The 17,086-nt window shown below is 39.7% G+C and overlaps 1 protein-coding gene across 1 annotated transcript in view; it reads left to right on the forward strand.

Annotated features, from left to right (window-relative positions):
* The window catches only part of LOC141049754 (alpha-2-macroglobulin-like protein 1), a 52,115-nt gene extending 38,384 nt beyond the window's left edge, over window positions 1–13,731 (forward strand). Inside the window, exons 25-36 of the mRNA XM_073546481.1 lie at window positions 480–561; window positions 1,951–2,107; window positions 2,202–2,276; window positions 4,687–4,849; window positions 4,934–5,148; window positions 5,802–6,017; window positions 6,275–6,399; window positions 7,260–7,347; window positions 9,559–9,627; window positions 9,825–9,927; window positions 11,231–11,272; window positions 12,038–13,731. Of these exons, the coding sequence (XP_073402582.1) occupies window positions 480–561; window positions 1,951–2,107; window positions 2,202–2,276; window positions 4,687–4,849; window positions 4,934–5,148; window positions 5,802–6,017; window positions 6,275–6,399; window positions 7,260–7,347; window positions 9,559–9,627; window positions 9,825–9,927; window positions 11,231–11,271 (1,334 nt within the window). The 3' untranslated portion in view covers window position 11,272; window positions 12,038–13,731. The remainder of the gene's footprint in view (window positions 1–479; window positions 562–1,950; window positions 2,108–2,201; window positions 2,277–4,686; window positions 4,850–4,933; window positions 5,149–5,801; window positions 6,018–6,274; window positions 6,400–7,259; window positions 7,348–9,558; window positions 9,628–9,824; window positions 9,928–11,230; window positions 11,273–12,037) is intronic.
* The last annotated feature ends 3,355 nt before the right edge of the window (window positions 13,732–17,086 follow it).

Genomic DNA, 17,086 nt, shown 5'->3' on the forward strand with positions numbered 1-17,086 from the left:
TTTTACTGGGGAGAAACATAGGGATTGAGAAGGTGTTGTCTAAGTAGTGGACAACCTCTTTACTTTAAAACATGTCATACCAAAAAGAAACAAAAATGGCAGCATAAAAAAACAGGATAAAAACGCATGTGAAAAAACTTATCCCAAAACGCAATGAAAAACCACATGTAACCTAGTTAGCGCAGAAAATCTGCATCAAAAACTCATCAAATATTCATCATGGTAATGTAGCCTTACCATCAGGGAATCCCACAGCCTGTCATTTTCCCTACAAGGGAAATTTTACATTGCATACAAGTTACTTAAGTGAATGATCTGCCATGGGTCCGTTCTGGCGCATAGAAGGAGGCCCTTCCGAGCCAAGGTAGCCCTCCTCAATGACATCCATGTGCCCCAACAGTGTTTATGAATAAGAGCTGTCCGGATGGGACATGCAGATGTTCTGTATAGATGGAGTAAAATTATTCGCTCTTTTCCAGGTTACCAGAATCAACTGAATTATAAGCTTGAGGATGGATCCTACAGCGCGTTTGGGAACAGTGATCCATCTGGAAGCACTTGGTGAGATCCATATAAACACATATATACCAAGGTCCCGATTCATATTTGTGTTCGCGTCTTTTTTCTGCAGCAAAAATGGTTCTAATAGCAGCCTTTATTTATGCGTCTTATTTATTATTTCATTTGTGCCTTTTTGACCTTCCTTGGTTTCGTATGTTTATTTGTTTGACAAACTGGGTTTGGTTTTCCTTATCCATATGGTTTAGTCTTATTGTAACTAATGCCACAATATTTTGGCACAATAATATTCCAATCTGTGCAAATTATTTTGGGGGCATTTTGGTGCAGTTGAAGACGTATAACATTTTTAAAAGGTCATAAGACTTTCTACTCTACAAAGGCGCAAAGCTAGTAACAAAAAAAGAAGATAAAGTAAGTATCCCACTAAACACACTTAGTGACAGGTGATAGAGAACATAAAAAAACGGTTTAAAGCGACAGCTAGCAGTAATATTGTACTTTAAACAGTTTTCTTATGTTATGCATCATCTGCCACTAGGTGAGTTTAGCACAGTGGGATACTTTATTTATATGCTACCATTTTAGTACATGATTGACAGGTGTGTAGATTCCCATCTACTGCTTTTTGTCCTGTCCCCTCCTGTTTCAAATAGAAGTGCTGATATTATAAATTTATTTACTTTTTTTTATTTAAAAAAAAAAAAAAAGCATTTTTAATTTTGCACAAATTCATCCACCCATGTACACAACTTGGAAAAATTTGGCAAAAAAAAGGCAATGAATACCAACAAGACAAGAAAAAAAGTAAAAAAAAAAAACCCAAATGATGAATTGGAGCCCAATTTGCCAGAAGACCTATTTCTTCAATTACATTTTTTTCTCTTTTTAGCACTGCAGTATCGATTGCTTTTCTTATTTAAAAAAAATTCCGACAAAGTAAATAAGATGCAAAGATAAAAGTTACTTTTATGGCTCGTGCTCATGACCGTTTAAATTGTGGTTTTGATGAATAGCACTCACATTCATGTTATTCTATGGTGTTGTGCAGATGTCGGATATTTTTCCTCAGATCGAGGAAAACATCTGTGACGTCCGATTTTGATCTCAGTGTCAGATTAAAATCAGCAATACGTGTCTATAGGTCTGCGGAGAAAATCAGACTGCACCCGGATGGCATCCAATTTTCACTGACCAAATGGAATAGGTGGAGCAACTTGTTTTTTTTCTCTCTACCTCTGAGAAAAACAGATAATACTCTTATCAGTGTGCGGGAAAACAGTTGTGTGACTCTACCCTTAGAACAATTTCTACTCAAGAAAAAAGGCGCAAAGACAATGATGAATTGGGGCCAAAGAGTGCTAGGGGATATCTGTTGGGTCATTATTGTTTGCCAATGTTCCTCATCCTTTTGTTTGTTTCTTATTTCAGGCTGACAGCATTTGTAGTACTTAATTTTATTAAGGGGAAGAACTTTATCTATATAGATGACAGACACATTACAGAAGCTCTTATCTGGCTGAAAGGTCTGCAGCAAGAAGACGGCTGCTTCCAAAATGTAGGCCAAATATTTCACAAGGAGCTTCAGGTAGGAGCAGTTTATGGCACCATAGTACCAAAGATTATGGCGTAATATTAATTAACCAGCGGGATGATGAGTTTTATTTCACCCTTGTCTTCAGGGAGGAGTGGACAGTCACATCTCACTCACCGCATTTGTTACTTCAGCCTTCTTGGAAACATACGATCCACAATACGTAAGTGTTAGAGACAAGATGATCTGACGAGATTCCAATTAGCCAAATCACACACATTTGACCAGAAAATTTGATTCTCAATTCATTTATTTTTCCGTAAATTAAATGTCCCTTATTATGCTTTGGGATCTTGAATAAATGTAAGATATACAAAAAAGAACAACTAATAATCACCTCACTGCTAACTTCTCTGACCACCTCTACAGTTCACTGTCCCCTGTTCTGTCCTCTGTGCCTCTTCTCACCACCATCGCGCACTGAAACCATTCTTGACATTAGGCCGAGAATTCCAGGCATGACCAGGCAACGTCGTGACCTTACGACACATGTGTACAGAGACGTCCTGGGCCTCTTCATGATAGACCAGGACAACGGCCGTGACCAGGCCCAAGATGTCCCTTCGCATGTGAGTTGTAAGGTCGCAGTTTCAGTGTGCGGCAGTAGGGAGAGGGGACAAAAACCTACCGGGGACAAGAAGCAGCAGAGTTGGCCGCCGGAGAGGTGAGTTAAAAAGTGAGTATTATTTTTGTTTGGTTGTTTAACCTTTTGCCAGCGCAGTTTTCAGCAAAATGGCTGTCAGTGGATTACAAAAAAGAATCCATGTTATCGAGAATACAGAGTTTTGTAAAATTTGAGTAGAATTAAATTTTCACCTGAATAAATTTGCCGACCTCTAGTTAGTGTCCATCATCTTTCATACAGTATATGTCAGCATATGTTTTTGTTAGATGCTCCATCAATGATAAGCAATTCACGGAGTGTATGAGTCCGCTTCAATGAGATGTAGCAAGTGCCGAATCCCCATACAGTAACATCACAGGAAAAGTGAAGCATCGCATGGTTGCCTTTGAAATCAGTGGGTTGTAATGCATTAATGTGGTGGGTCCTCCAAAGTAAAGATGCTCCTTGTAGTGACCATCCACTCCACTTAAAAGAAGAGGATTTATAAATAAATCAGAATTCCTTAAAGAAGCACACCTCCTCCTCCTATCAAAATTTTTATCCCCTTAATATATTGCAGTCATCATATTATACAGCCCTGTATGCTTACAATTGCTCATTTTGCCTTTCTACCCAGATAACTCTTCTTTTTTCACTGCTATATGTAAGATCAAGAAGTCTCTTCTCCCTGCATTTATCATTCCCTTCTTCACCTCCTGACCCAGCTGCTCACTCCTCCCCAATGCCAGGGACTTTTGCAGTGACTTATGACTCATAGAGGGAAAATTGACCTTCTGTTTCTATATAAAGCTTAGAAGAAATCAGTTAATCAGTTTTTAATCACGTGATGTCATAGACCTAATGCAAAACTGAATAAAGCAAAATGAGCAATTGTAAGTACAGAGTACACAATAAATTGAAAAGATATCCATTTTGATTGGCGTACTTCTTTAATGGAGTATTTGAAAATGAGTTTTAATACTAATTTAACCCCTTTACTTCAGATGTTTGGTTACAACTAGTGATGAGCGAACATGCTCAGATAAGGTGTTTTCTGAGCACGTTCGTGTGCTAACCGGACAAACTGACAATCCTGACATTTTTCGAGCACGCCGAAGACACTCAGCTACCACCCGAGCATGCTCGGATAAGACTTTATCCGCGCACGTTCGCTTATCACTAGTTATCACTAGTTACAACAGTATGTGTTATTAAGCACTTATATACCGTCATCAACTTATACACTTCAACCCCATATCCAGAATTGAATTCTATATTTGGGAACCAGATGTCTTATTATAATGGGACAATTATTTAAAAAAAAAGAGAGAAAAACGGTAAACTGGAAAGATCCTATATGGAACAAAAGTATAAACACAGACACATTAAAGGGGTTGAATGCTTTATTATTAAAATCTGTAAAAAAAATTTGAAAATCATGGCAAACAACACAAAAGTTAAGTAGAAGTGAATTTCAGTTATGAGGAGTCAGTTGGGACTTAATACAGACTTAACAGAATTCTTTGAGTGAAAACTAAAAACTTCACCGTCCACATTATAGTGGATAATCAAATACACCACCTTTGTTGAGCTTATCTTGTGCTTCTCTTCCTACTAAGCCATTTAAAATGAGTTTGTATCTTTATCTGTCCCTTTTTCTATAACCTTCTGACTTGTTTTATTCTTTTTTTTCCCCTCTGCACTATTACTATGCTCCTATTGTCTTTTTTTTCCTGATTCACTGCTGAGGCTGCTGTAATCACAGGACTTGATTTTCTAGCAAGGTATCAACAGACAGTCATTAAAATTAGTAGAATGCATTTTATATATATATAGTTTCCGTTTCGAAACATATCTGTCATTTATCAATCAAAACTGTGTTATTGCACATGTTAAAGGTCTCCTACTTTTCCAACCAGCATCTTTCTCACTCAACATGTTTCCCACTATCTGATGTGAACTTCCACAGGATGAAATAATAGAGAAAGCAAAGCAATGTCTGGAGAGTTGCACGCAACCGGAAAGCTCCACCTACACTAAGGCACAATGTGCGTACACTTACACCCTAATGGGCGATGTAGAGAAAAGGACACAACTTTTAGAGCAGCTGGATCAAGTGGCCATAAAGAAAGGTAATTACACTGAAACCATGGAAAACTGTTTTAGTCCAACGGGAAAGAAACGCAGCATATACATTGTTTTGTTCATTGTTTCAGATGACACGACCCACTGGTCCACAAATCCTGAGATCCCTCAAGATGATCCTTTGTGGTCTAATCCAAACTCTGCGCATGTGGAACTCACAGCATACGTTGTGTTGGCACTGGTGTCTGATGAACACCCAACCGAAAGTGACCTGGGTGCAGCAGTGCCGGCTGTCCGCTGGTTACATTCCCAACAAAATGCTAACGGAGGATATGCCTCCACTCAGGTTCTTGAATTATTAATTCATAACTATGTTAGAAAACTGCAAAATAAAAGAAAAAAGTGTGCCTACAAACACTTCTGCGAACATATAGACCAAGTCCACACACACAAGCTACATTTAATCTCTTTTATATAATTTTTTGCTTATTTTAGAAAAATCTAAACCCACTGTCATGACCCTAAAGTAGAGCATTAGAGGGCTGGGCATGATCTCCTCCCTGTATTTTTATTCAGGTATCATGCTCCTTCCACTCAGGTCGTGTAATAGGCATAACAGAGTATTCTCTTTTTTTGGAGTATTCCTTTAAGATTTGTTTGCTTATTACTAGGGATGAGAGGACCCATGGATGGTCGGGTTCGACCACACTTTAGTTCAAAGTTTGGTTAGGTTACCAGAACTCTACCCGAACTTGAACCTGAACCCAAACCCTATAGAAATCAATGAGGACCCGAATTTTGATGCTGTAAAATGGTCATAGTGAGGGCTATGGGTCTTTCTTTCTCTCTCATTAGGGTTCGCTCATCTCTACTTATTACTTTACTTTTTTTGGTATACCTAGACCTCACTGTCTGATGTTGTCAATGTGACTTTTTTTTTACAACTAAAGTTACTTCTGTTGGTAAATATTAACCCTTGCTTTTTTTCTTACCCTATAGGATACAGTAGTCTCTTTGTGGGCAATCTCTATTTACAGTTACTTAACTTTTGTGGATGAAAACATTCCTACAATTGCCGTTACTAATGACAATGGATTTACAGAAGACGTGACAGTGAATCCCCAGAATCCAACAGAAGTGTTGGTTGTAGATTTGCCTGACGTCCCAGCAGAATATACTATGGAAGCCACAGGAAGTGGCTGTGCATATGTGCAGGTACAATACAGAACCGCAACAATGGTCACTGCCTTCTGTTGCAACTAAAAAGCGGAAAGTGCATAGAAAAGTATAGCTTTTCTCACCACTTTGTGCTTCTAGTGGTGACATATGAAAAACCGAGCCTCAAGCATTATTGAAACGTAAAGAAATTATTCAATTTTTCATCAAACTACAGGATAAACAAAATAATGCAGGATAATGTTTACCATTAAAATTTTCTCAAAATATTCTCGATTTTTATATTTTTTTTTTAGATTACAGAAAAATATAATATCTTGAATCCAGAACCAGAAGCATCATTTACCCTTATTGTAAATGCTTCTCCAATTCAGTGCCCACCTCACCCAGTGCCATCATTTAACATAGAAATCAGTGCCAGGTAAGTTGACTGCAAGATAAAGTTATAGGAAATACCAATTTTCGTGGAATTATTGCCATACATGGCTCATATAATATTATAGATCAAACCTGTCTAGAAGTCTTTGACATTTTGATCGCAAAACACTGTAATTATTATTATTATTATTTATATAGCGCCATTGATTCCACGGTGCTGTACATGAGAAGGGGGGTTACATACAAATTACAGATATCACTTACAGTAAACAAGCTAACAATGACAGACTGGTACGGAGGGGAGAGGACCCTGCCCTGTGGGGAAGGGGACAGTAGGTTGGGGGGTTGCAGCAGTTTCGGTGTTGATTGAGGCGATATCTCCTGTAGTGTTGAGGAGGTAGCGGGGTCATTGCAGGCTGTAGGCTTTCTTGAAGAGGAGGGTTTTCAGGTTCCATCTGAAGAATCTGAATGTGATTCACATCTACAACCACTAGGTGACCATGTAAACTCCAGAGACATAAACATCTCCCTACAGAGTATCGTAAAATCGTGTTTTGGGTTTTTTGTTTTTTTTTACAAAATTGGTAATGTCATGCCACTAGTCTCTGAATATATTAACCCAAGAAAAAAGTCAAATCTGTAGATTATGTCAACGAAAGAGCCCCTGTGGGCGTATAATATAATGGAAGGAGCTGGGTCTCCCCAAGGGTCCATACAGTCAGTTTGGTTTTTGGTGTCTCTGCTTTAAGTCCAACCAAAGACAACATCTACATGGAGTTTGTCACTTGAGGACATAGACTGGAGTAAGTCAGTGCTATTTCTTTACTAAGGCACCCTGGATATAATTTTTGGTAATGAGAAAAATTCTATTTGCAAATTTTCAAATTTTTCTCCATATTTCAGTTTAAGTGATCCTGATAATGAAGAGTCTAACATGGCCATTTTAATTGTACAACTGCTGTCTGGATATGCTCCCAAAGACCACAATAGGGTGAGTTATATACGTCTTGATATATTCTTACTAACCCTTTTGAATTCTACAGTTATATCTCCTCCTGCTGCTTGTCTCCACCTTGGGTGCACTCACAAAATTGCACACCTTATAATAATAAAGGTTTATATATTTTATATTTAACTAGCTGAAGAGCCCGGCGTTGCCCGGGCATAGTAACCAACTGTGGTTAGTTATAACAAATTTTAATGATTATATTGCTCATAAAAACATTTCACATCATATATTCAACACTACAGATTTGCAGCACAAATTAACTAAACGATTACAAAAGTATCCTCTCCTGTGTGATACTTTCTGCTGAGCTGTGTATCTAATCCTAGCGTGTGCGATACTGACTGCTGAGCAGTGTATCTAATCCTATCGTGTGTGATACTGACTGCTCAGCCGTGTATCTAATCCTATCCTGTGTGATACCGCCTGCTGAACCGTGTATCTAATCCTATCCTGTGTGATACTGACTGCTGAGCCGTGTACCTAATCCTATCATGTGTGTTACTGACTGCTTGACCGTGTATCTAATCCTATCCTGTGTCATACTAACTGCTGAGCTGTGTATCTAATCCTATCCTGTGTGATACTGACTGCTGAGCCGTGTATCTAATCCTATCCTGTGTGATACTGACTGCTGAGCCGTGTATCTAATCCTATCCTGTGTGATACTGGGCTCCCCCTGCAGTCTGTGTCAGAGGGTGGTCTGTGTTGGCACGGTAATAAATTGTGTTATTTCCAGCTGTACAGAAGGACGATAACACCATAGAAATGATAAGAATAATAGGCCTCAGTTACCACAACTGTCCACAATGAAAACTGTTGCTGATAGCAACCAATCACAGCTCATTTTTCATCTTGTAAACAGCTCTGGGACAGTGTGGCGAGTTTTGAGTGGCGAGTTTTGTGTTTCGACTTTCATGTGGCGAGGTTGGTGTATGTGTGGTGAAATGTGTGCTGAGGGTGGTATATGTGTGGAAGCACGTGGTAGTGTGTGGCGCATTTTGTGTGTGTGTTCATATCCCCGTGTGTGGTGAGTATCACATGTCAGGGCCCCACCTTAGCAACTGTATGGTATATACTCTTTGGCGCCATCGCTCTCATGCTTTACGTCCCCCTTGTTCACATCTGGCAGCTGTCAATTTGCCTCCAACACTTTTCCTTTCACTTTTTCCCCATTATGTAGATAGGGGAAAAATTGTTTTGTGAATTGGAACGCGCGGGGTTAAAATTTCGCCTCACAACATAGCCTATGACGCTCTCGGGGTCCAGACGTGTGACTGTGCAAAATTTTGTGGTGGCTGTAGCTACGACAGTGCAGATGCCAATACATACATACACACACAACCACATTGAGCTTTATATATTAGATTATACCATTTAGCATTTGTGGTTATACTCTTTCTGTGAATTGGTGCTATATTGTCTATTATTATGACCACACCAGTTATTGCCAATATGGGGAGCTTAAAAAATGTAATTATTACCTAATATATATACAATGAAATAATATAATTATTACCTAATTGAATATATGATAGATTTTCTGATGACTTTATGTGAACCCATTGTGGTCGATCTTTGGTGTTACGAGATTAAAAAAAATGGCAGCATGCGCGATTTGCCTCCGAGGATCTGATGGAACTCGCTCAAGTCAATGGCTCAGTGAAAAAAAATTGGACTGCACTCAGATGACATCTGAGTGTGGTCTGATATTCACAGAGTTTCATGGAGAAACTTTTTTTCTTTATTCTTTCCACCTCTGACAAAATTGGATCCCACGCTGACCAGAATCACTGGACTGATTTTCTAGGATGGAGACAAAATAGTCATCTGCACCTGTCCTTAAAGAAAGTGATCCTCAACTGGGGAGATTCTCTTTAGGATGTTAATATTTCCTAATAAGAAACAACCCTTTTTAATTATATTATTGGTCCTAATTTCTCCCAAAACTTTGATCATCATGACAATGTATATTCAATCCTATCCTGGTGTCATCTACAAGACGTGTGGAGAGAAACTGGGGACAGGAGCTATAGCTGAGCTCACCCCCAGGCTGGAGCGCCAGAGACCGGACTCCGGAGTCCGAGGCTGTGTGGGTACTAAATCATATATGGCTTTAGATTGTTTTCTTGTAATTTTTAGACTTATACGATGTGTAAATTGTTTCATAACATCATCTATGGGGTTTTTTTCCAGCTCTTAGCTCACAGCCTGGTGAAGAGAGTAGAAAGTAGCCAAACTGATGTTACAATCTATCTGGAAAAGGTAAATGCAGAATTGGCTACTAATTCATTTCATTACCAAATACTAACTGCATTGAAAACTTTGATGAACTTTTTGACAAGCTTTCTCCCAAAGGTCACAGATTGGAATCCGAAATAAAAAAAAAAAACACTAGAAACGTCTATGACATATGCAGAGTAAATCTCATTCCCTTGATATTTTCTATTCTGTTCGTGTAGCTTGATTACACACCAATGCAGCTCTCTATAGAGATGGAACAGCAAAGTGAAGTGCAAAACCTACAGCCGGCTGTGGTGTATCTGAAGGACTATTATGAGACCTGTAAGTGAATCTTCATGAATCTCTATGATTATATCTTTGCATCATTTACAGCTGATATCATACACAAAGACAAACTGCCATGTTAACGAGGAGTGGTGGAGGCCATGAGTGATCTTTAATTTAGGGGAACCTGACATCAAAAAATGACCCTTTAAACTAATCCCAGGTTCCTGCAGAAAATTAGACGATCATTACAACGATGCTTTTAGCTAAACTATGTGTGTAATGGTTGTGCTATAGTTATCATGTAATAACTTTCCTCCTTGAGTTGAAAACCGTTCCCCTGAGTCTTCAGTTTAGCTACAAACATCATTGTAATGATCACGTAATTTCCTGCAGGAGCCTGGGATTAGTTTAGTGGGCAAATTTCTGATGTCAAGTTCACTTTAAAGCCCTCCTCCCATCAAAATTTTTATCCTCTTAATATATTGTGGTCATCATATTATACAGCACTGTGTACTTACAGTTGCTCATTTTGCCTTTCTACTCAGCTAATTCTTCTCTTTTCCATTAGGTCTATGACATCACATGATTAAAAACTGACTTGCTGAATCCTTCTAAGTTCTATGTAGAAACATGAGGTCAATTTTGCCAGTATGAGGCTTAAATCACTTCAAAAGTCCCTGGTAGGAGGAGGAGGAAGCAGCTGGGTCAGGAGGTGAAGAGGGCAATGATAAATACAGGGACAAGAGATTTCCTATTTCTACATAGACCTAATGGAAAGGAGAAAAAATAAAGAGGTTCTCCAAGACATAGATGAGCTAGGGTGGGATGAAGGGTTGACGGACACCTAGAGTGCTATGGGAAGGGCTTTTAAAATTCTGTGTATCAGATATAGTCTTTTGGCCTTATAATGCTAGATGCCACAGCTAGGTTTGGGTAGCAGAACCGTACCCGAACTTGAACATGAACCCGAACCCCAAAGAAATCAATGACGACCCAAACTTTGGTGCTGGAAAATATCTCTCTCTCAAATCTCTCTCTTTCCTGAACTATAAAAGGGTCTTCCAGGAGAAGTCCATATTCAGAGATCAGCACCGGACACTAGGTGTCCATTACGAACTCCGATCTCTACAATTCGGGTTCACTCATATCTAACCACAACCATAAATGCATGAGAATTTCAGGTGCAGACATAATGTGCTTGTAAAGCCAAATGTTCATGTTGCTGGGTGAATATGGGTTGTAAGCTTCAAAGAACACTAATCGGAGAATATCTGTGTCAATCACACCTCAAAAAATCATCCTTTAGGTCTCAGTTTCTTCCTCATATTTCTTATGTTTCTTCTTTTACTTTAAACAGCCAGACGTATTGAGGTGACCTATGGAAACCCTTGCGCTTAAGGTAAAAAAATATAGAATTTAGATGTAATACACCGTAAATGTTTTATGTTATTTGCATCCTCTATGTATTGAAAGGGGTGTCCATGACTGTACTTCTTAAAAGCTATAGTACCCCAAATCAAATAAAAAACACATAGTTACCTCCTAGACCTGTACTGCTCCTTCCAATGCGGTCACCATTGTTATGTCAAATGACTAGTGGAGTCAGTGAGCTGTAGCCTTTCAGAATTCCATCAGAGTGGGTAGTGAAGGCTGCAACCAATCAGTGGCCGTTGATTGGCAGCAGTAGTCTTGTGACATTGTTCTAACATAGGAGACACAGCGCCAACATTGCAAGGAGTGATACCTGCCCAGGTGGTAACTATGTGTTTTTTTTTTTACTTTATGTGTGGCACTGACACAGTTAAGAAAAGGGTTATCCAGTAGTGAACCACTCTTTAAACCAAAGTTTAGGAAGCGAACTTGTAACTCATGACTGATGCAGCATGCCTTAAACCAGTATCTTGTCTATTAATCAATTAATACTGCATGTTACACAGAGTTTAGAATACTTAGAGGGTTGTATTGACTCTAAAATAATAAAGACAACATTTTTCTCTTTCATTAAGACAAGCATTAAGGTTTTGCCTTATATGAATTCAATAAAAATCCCTTATAGTAGTCTAAGTACCAGGACTGATGTTTGCCCCCATAGCAGTCCTGATCACATTTTTCTAATATTATTTGTACTATATCCAAATCTCATTTATTCTTTTTGCGCTTGTAGGTCTTGCTACACGGGAATATTTGAAGATCATGCATCATGCAGAAGCATCTGAAAATTTAATTATTGAATATACATTAAAATATGTAATATTTTAAATATTTATTTATTTAATTATATAAATGATATCTTTATTAATGATGTTTGACTCATTTGTAAAACTTCTAATTAATTTTATTGGAAAATGGAAATTAGGAACTAGCTTCTATCTTAAGCATAAGAGAGAGAGAAATTTAATATGTTTTCTCCTTTATGTATTTTAAAAACAGCATTTATTACTGCTTCACTCATTCCTGTATACTGTTCTATATAATGGTATATTTTGCAGATACTCACTTCTAGAACCAATGCTTCTTGAGGGTAATAGTTTTGCATTTGATAGGCACTTTACTTTTTTGTAAGACTCATAAAGAATTTGACTGTGTGCTAGTAATGAGCGAGCCTGCTCAGATAAGGTATTATCTGAGCATGCTCGGGTGCTAATAGAGCATCGTCAGCGCGCTCTAATACTATGCTCAAGTCGCCGTGGCTGCATGTCTCCCAGGTGTTTCAAAGCCACAACACATGCAGGGATGGCCTAGCAAAGAGGTAATCCTTGCATGTGTTGTGGCTGTCTAACAGCAGTGGGACATGCAGCACGGGGACTCGAACATAGTATTAGAGCATGCTGAAGATGCTCTATTAGCACTTGAGCATGCCCGGATAACACCTTATCCAAGCACGCTCGCTCGTCACCACTATTGGGTGCCTCCAAACGAATTTGAAGACATCTAGAGATACCGTGGTGCCTTATGAACTTCTGTGGATGCCACATTACAGCTCCAAACAACATGATATATCATGCAGATAAGTCTTAAAAAGGACCTGTAATTTACTAAGAAAATTTCTGTTAAATGCATTTCAAAAATCCCTGAGTTCCCCTGATTTTGACACTCTTTTCCATTTCCTGGTGAGTTGCTCCATTGCAAACCTATTCACATTTATTGCTTTTGGAACTCAGCGTGTGAAATCTCTACTTACAGTCCAACTGGGTGTTTCTTCAGGCACTTTTCTGGGGGTGTAGCATATGAGACTGCTAGACAGCTAATTAGGCTGCCAAGTTGTGATTGGCATTGTCTAGGAGGGAGGTGTATAAGTGCAAATGTTCTCAAAAAGGACTGACGAAACCTTCAGTTGGACTGAATTTGGAGACTTCACATACTGTACTCCAAAAGCTACAAATGTCAAGATCTTTGCAATGGAGATACAGCGCAAAATGGAAAAGAGCAGCAGAATCCGGGGAACTTTTTACAAGGTAGCACAGGTCCTCTTTAATTCTAAAAGTCAAGAGTGGCAATATTAAATAATGGAAGATCATCATATCCCTCTAGCAACAGCATAACGTGACCTAAAGAAATCATGTAGCCTTGGAATAATATGTAAGTAGTTTTCTTGCTTAATATTTCCACATTAATCACTGAGCCGCAGCCTATGATTCCCTATAAATAACATAAAGCAAAAGGTTCAATATGGTGCTAGATAATGAACTAAATGAGCTTCTGTGTACATTGTACAAGAAAGAGGGCATAACAAAAAGGACTAATACAGGTATATATAAGATGGAGATATTGTTTTATTCTTCAGTCCTGCAATTCTTTACTTTTTTTTTTACAATTATTTAATATTGCATTTTAAATTAAATAAAGTTCTAGCAAAAATGATTGTGTTACTGTATTTCTTCTAGTAAACAGTATTGATATAAAACATCAGAAGTGTTTGCAGAAATATTAATCAAAGAAAATATTTTATTTGCTCGTGAAAAAAAAATGTTTCATCTACACAAATGGAGAAGAGAAAATGATAAATCACACATACAGGGTTATACTACATTTGACCAACAGATGGCAGGATATAATAATGCATCAAATATGTGTTTCAGAGCACCTTTGATCAAATGAAAGCACCTTCGAGAGGTACAAGGAGCCCCTAGACCAAAATATGGACCTCTAGGGACTGATTGAGGGAAAAAAAAGATCTCGCACAAAACTGACACCAACCCAGACATGAATTTATTTTTAACATACATTTTTAGATGAGGTAGGAAAGGTGACAAATCAATATAGTTAGCGCTTTTTTTTACTGTCAAGATGGCAGCAAAAAAAAAAGTTTGTTTTTTTGTAATACTGGTGAATACAGCAATCTCCTGTGCCAAGCCAATGCATAATGCCTTTAACCACTATGATTCCGCTAAACATGGCTCAACCTTGTATCTAGTGCATGTTTCTGTTGCTGCATCTTTATCAGAGCTCAGACCTTGGAAAAATTTAATTCCTAAACTGAGAATTCAGCCATTTTGAAATTTTAAGTCATGAATGCTCAAACTTGGGAATTTATTGAGGGCCATTTTAGTTCCTAAACAATTGAATTCAGCACTCAGACTGATTGAATGCATGTCTTTCATTAAGATAAATACTAACTGTTTGCCTTTATAAATAAAATAAAGCACTCATGTTAATGGATGTATAGTGGGTACGGAAAGTATTCAGACCCCTTTAAATTTCACTCTTTGTTTCATTGCAGCCATTGGGTAAATTCAAAAAAAGTTCTTTTTTTTCTCATTAATGTACACTCTGCACCCCATCTTGACTGGAAAAACAACAGAAATGTAGAAATTTTTGCCAATTTATTTAAAAAGAAAAACTGAAATATCGCATGATCATAAGTATTCAGACCCTTTGCTCAGTATTGAGGATAAGCCCGATTTTGACATATTACAGCCATGAGTCTTCTTGGGAATGATGCTAGAAGTTTTTCATACCTGGATTTGGGGATCCTTTGCCATTCTTTCTTGCAGATCCTCTCCAGTCCCGTCAGGTTGGATGGTGAACGTTGGTGGACAGCCATTTTCAGGTCTCTCCAGAGATGCTCAGTTGGGTTTAGGTCAGGGCTCTGGCTGGGCCAGTCAAGAATGGTCACAGAGTTGTTCTGAAGCCACTCCTTTGTTATTTTAGCTGTGTGCTTAGGGTCATTGTCTTGTTGGAAGGTGAACCTTTGGCCAAGTCTGAGGTCTAGAGTCCTCTGGAAGAGGTTTTTATCCAAGATATCTTTGTGCTTGGCGGTATTCATGTTTCCTTCAATTGTAACTGGATTGCCTGCCAGGGCAGTGGGGTTACTCGGTACTGGGCCGGTGTCTCAGAGGGAGGTGTCACAGTGGCGGTGACCCAGTCCGTGGCCCTGGGCGTCCATGCAAAAGGGATGAAACATGGCTGAATAAAGTTTATAGGTGGATGATACGTGACGCCACCTGTGGTACTCGGCAATGAAGGTGTTAAGCCGACGCTGCAGTGCAGATCCTCTGGGACAGATGGTATAAGGCAGAGATGTAATAGCTCCCCACAGGTAGAGCTGTAGTCCCAGGGCAGTAATAGTAGGAGTTGAGGTAGATGGTGTAGTGTTAGGCATAGAGATGTAGCAGTGCTGAGTGGGTTGGTGCAGGAAGAAGGCAATGACACAGCTGAGTGCAGTTCCAATAGTTTACTCACAGTTCAGTTGCATGCAGATGCCCACCTGGTGCTGCATCCTTCAGGCCAGGAGTCCAGCAAACTTCCCAGATGGATAGAGTACACCTTTCCAGCACTCCCCTCAATATGTACCCTTCCTGGCCGTCTCACTGTGTTGCTTTTCCCGCCTTCTCCTACGCAACACCTTACAGTCAGTGTCCCAGGCTAGCAGCTGCGAATCCTGTCGGATAACGTGCACAATTCGTTTCCTTGATCCAATTCCTTGCTGCCTTTCCGGCAAGATAACTGTGGATAGTGGCTGAGGCCCAAGTGACCACTGCTGTCGGCTTTGCTAGTTAAGTCCTTAGTTCCACTCTACTAGGCTAAGGGGCTGAGTCCCTTCTGTGACCTGATTCCTCCACCTGATGGCTATCAGCATGGAACGAGCCCCACGGGTGGCCTCTGCCTATCCCGTGCCTCTAAAATCCCTTCCCTCTTCCAGAGAATCTTCCTTCCATCCTTATCTTACCCCAGCAGCTCCGCCAGCATAGGAGCTGCTGGACCACACGTCCGTTCACTTCCTCCCCCTAAGGAGAATCTCCCTTACTTCCCCTTCTGCTCTCCCGCTCAGCCTACAAGATCCGCCCACCTCCCAGCACCCATTCCTATCCAAACAGGGCAAGTCAATCCCTTTCTGGCCATAGTGTAAGTGTGAGGTGAGTGTCAGAGTACTTGTCAGGTGTTCTGAGTGTGGTTGGGTGTCTCTCCCTTACCTGGGAAGTGGGATACCACACCTCTGGGTGAGGTGCAGTACCTCTGTGGCGACAGAACCCTCAGGGGCGCCACATAACCACTCGTCCTGTCCCTGCAGCTGAAAAACACCTCCATAGTATGATGCTGCCACCACCATGTTTCACTGTTGGGATTGTATTGGGCAGGTGATGAGCAGTGCCTGGCTTTCTCAACACATACCACTTAGAATTATCACCAAAAAGTTCTATCTTCATCTCATGAGAATCTTATTTCTCTTAGTTTGGGAGTCCTTCATGTGTTTTTTAGCTAATTCTATGCAGGCTTTCATATGTCTTGCACTGAGTTGAGGCTTCAGCTGTCTTTGTGGAACTTTCTCCCATCTCCCTACTGCTTCTGTGGAGCTCAGCCACAGTGATCTGAGGGGTTTTTCTTTACCTTTCTCACCAAGGCTCTTCTCCCACGATTGCTCAGTTTGGCTGGACAGCCAGGCCTAAGAAGACTTATGGTGGTCCCAAACTTCTTCCATTTAAGGATTATGGCGGCCACTGTGCTCTTAGAAACCTTGAGTACTGCAGAAATGCTTTTGTAACCTTGGCCAGATCTGTGCCTTGCCACAATTCTGTCTCTGAGCTCCTTGGCAAGTTCTATTGACCTCATGATTCTCATTTTGCCTGACATGCATTGTGAGCTGTAAGGTCTTATCTAGACAGGTGTGTGCCTGTACAAATCAAGTCCTATTAGTTTAATTAAACACAGCTAGACTCCAATAAAGGAGTAGAACCATCTCAAGGAGGACCACAAGGAAATGGATAGCATGTGA

Source organism: Dendrobates tinctorius, unplaced genomic scaffold (assembly GCF_039654945.1).
Source record: "Dendrobates tinctorius isolate UK_male_01 unplaced genomic scaffold, ASM3965494v1 ptg000147l, whole genome shotgun sequence".
NCBI classification, from domain to species: Eukaryota; Metazoa; Chordata; class Amphibia; order Anura; family Dendrobatidae; genus Dendrobates; species Dendrobates tinctorius.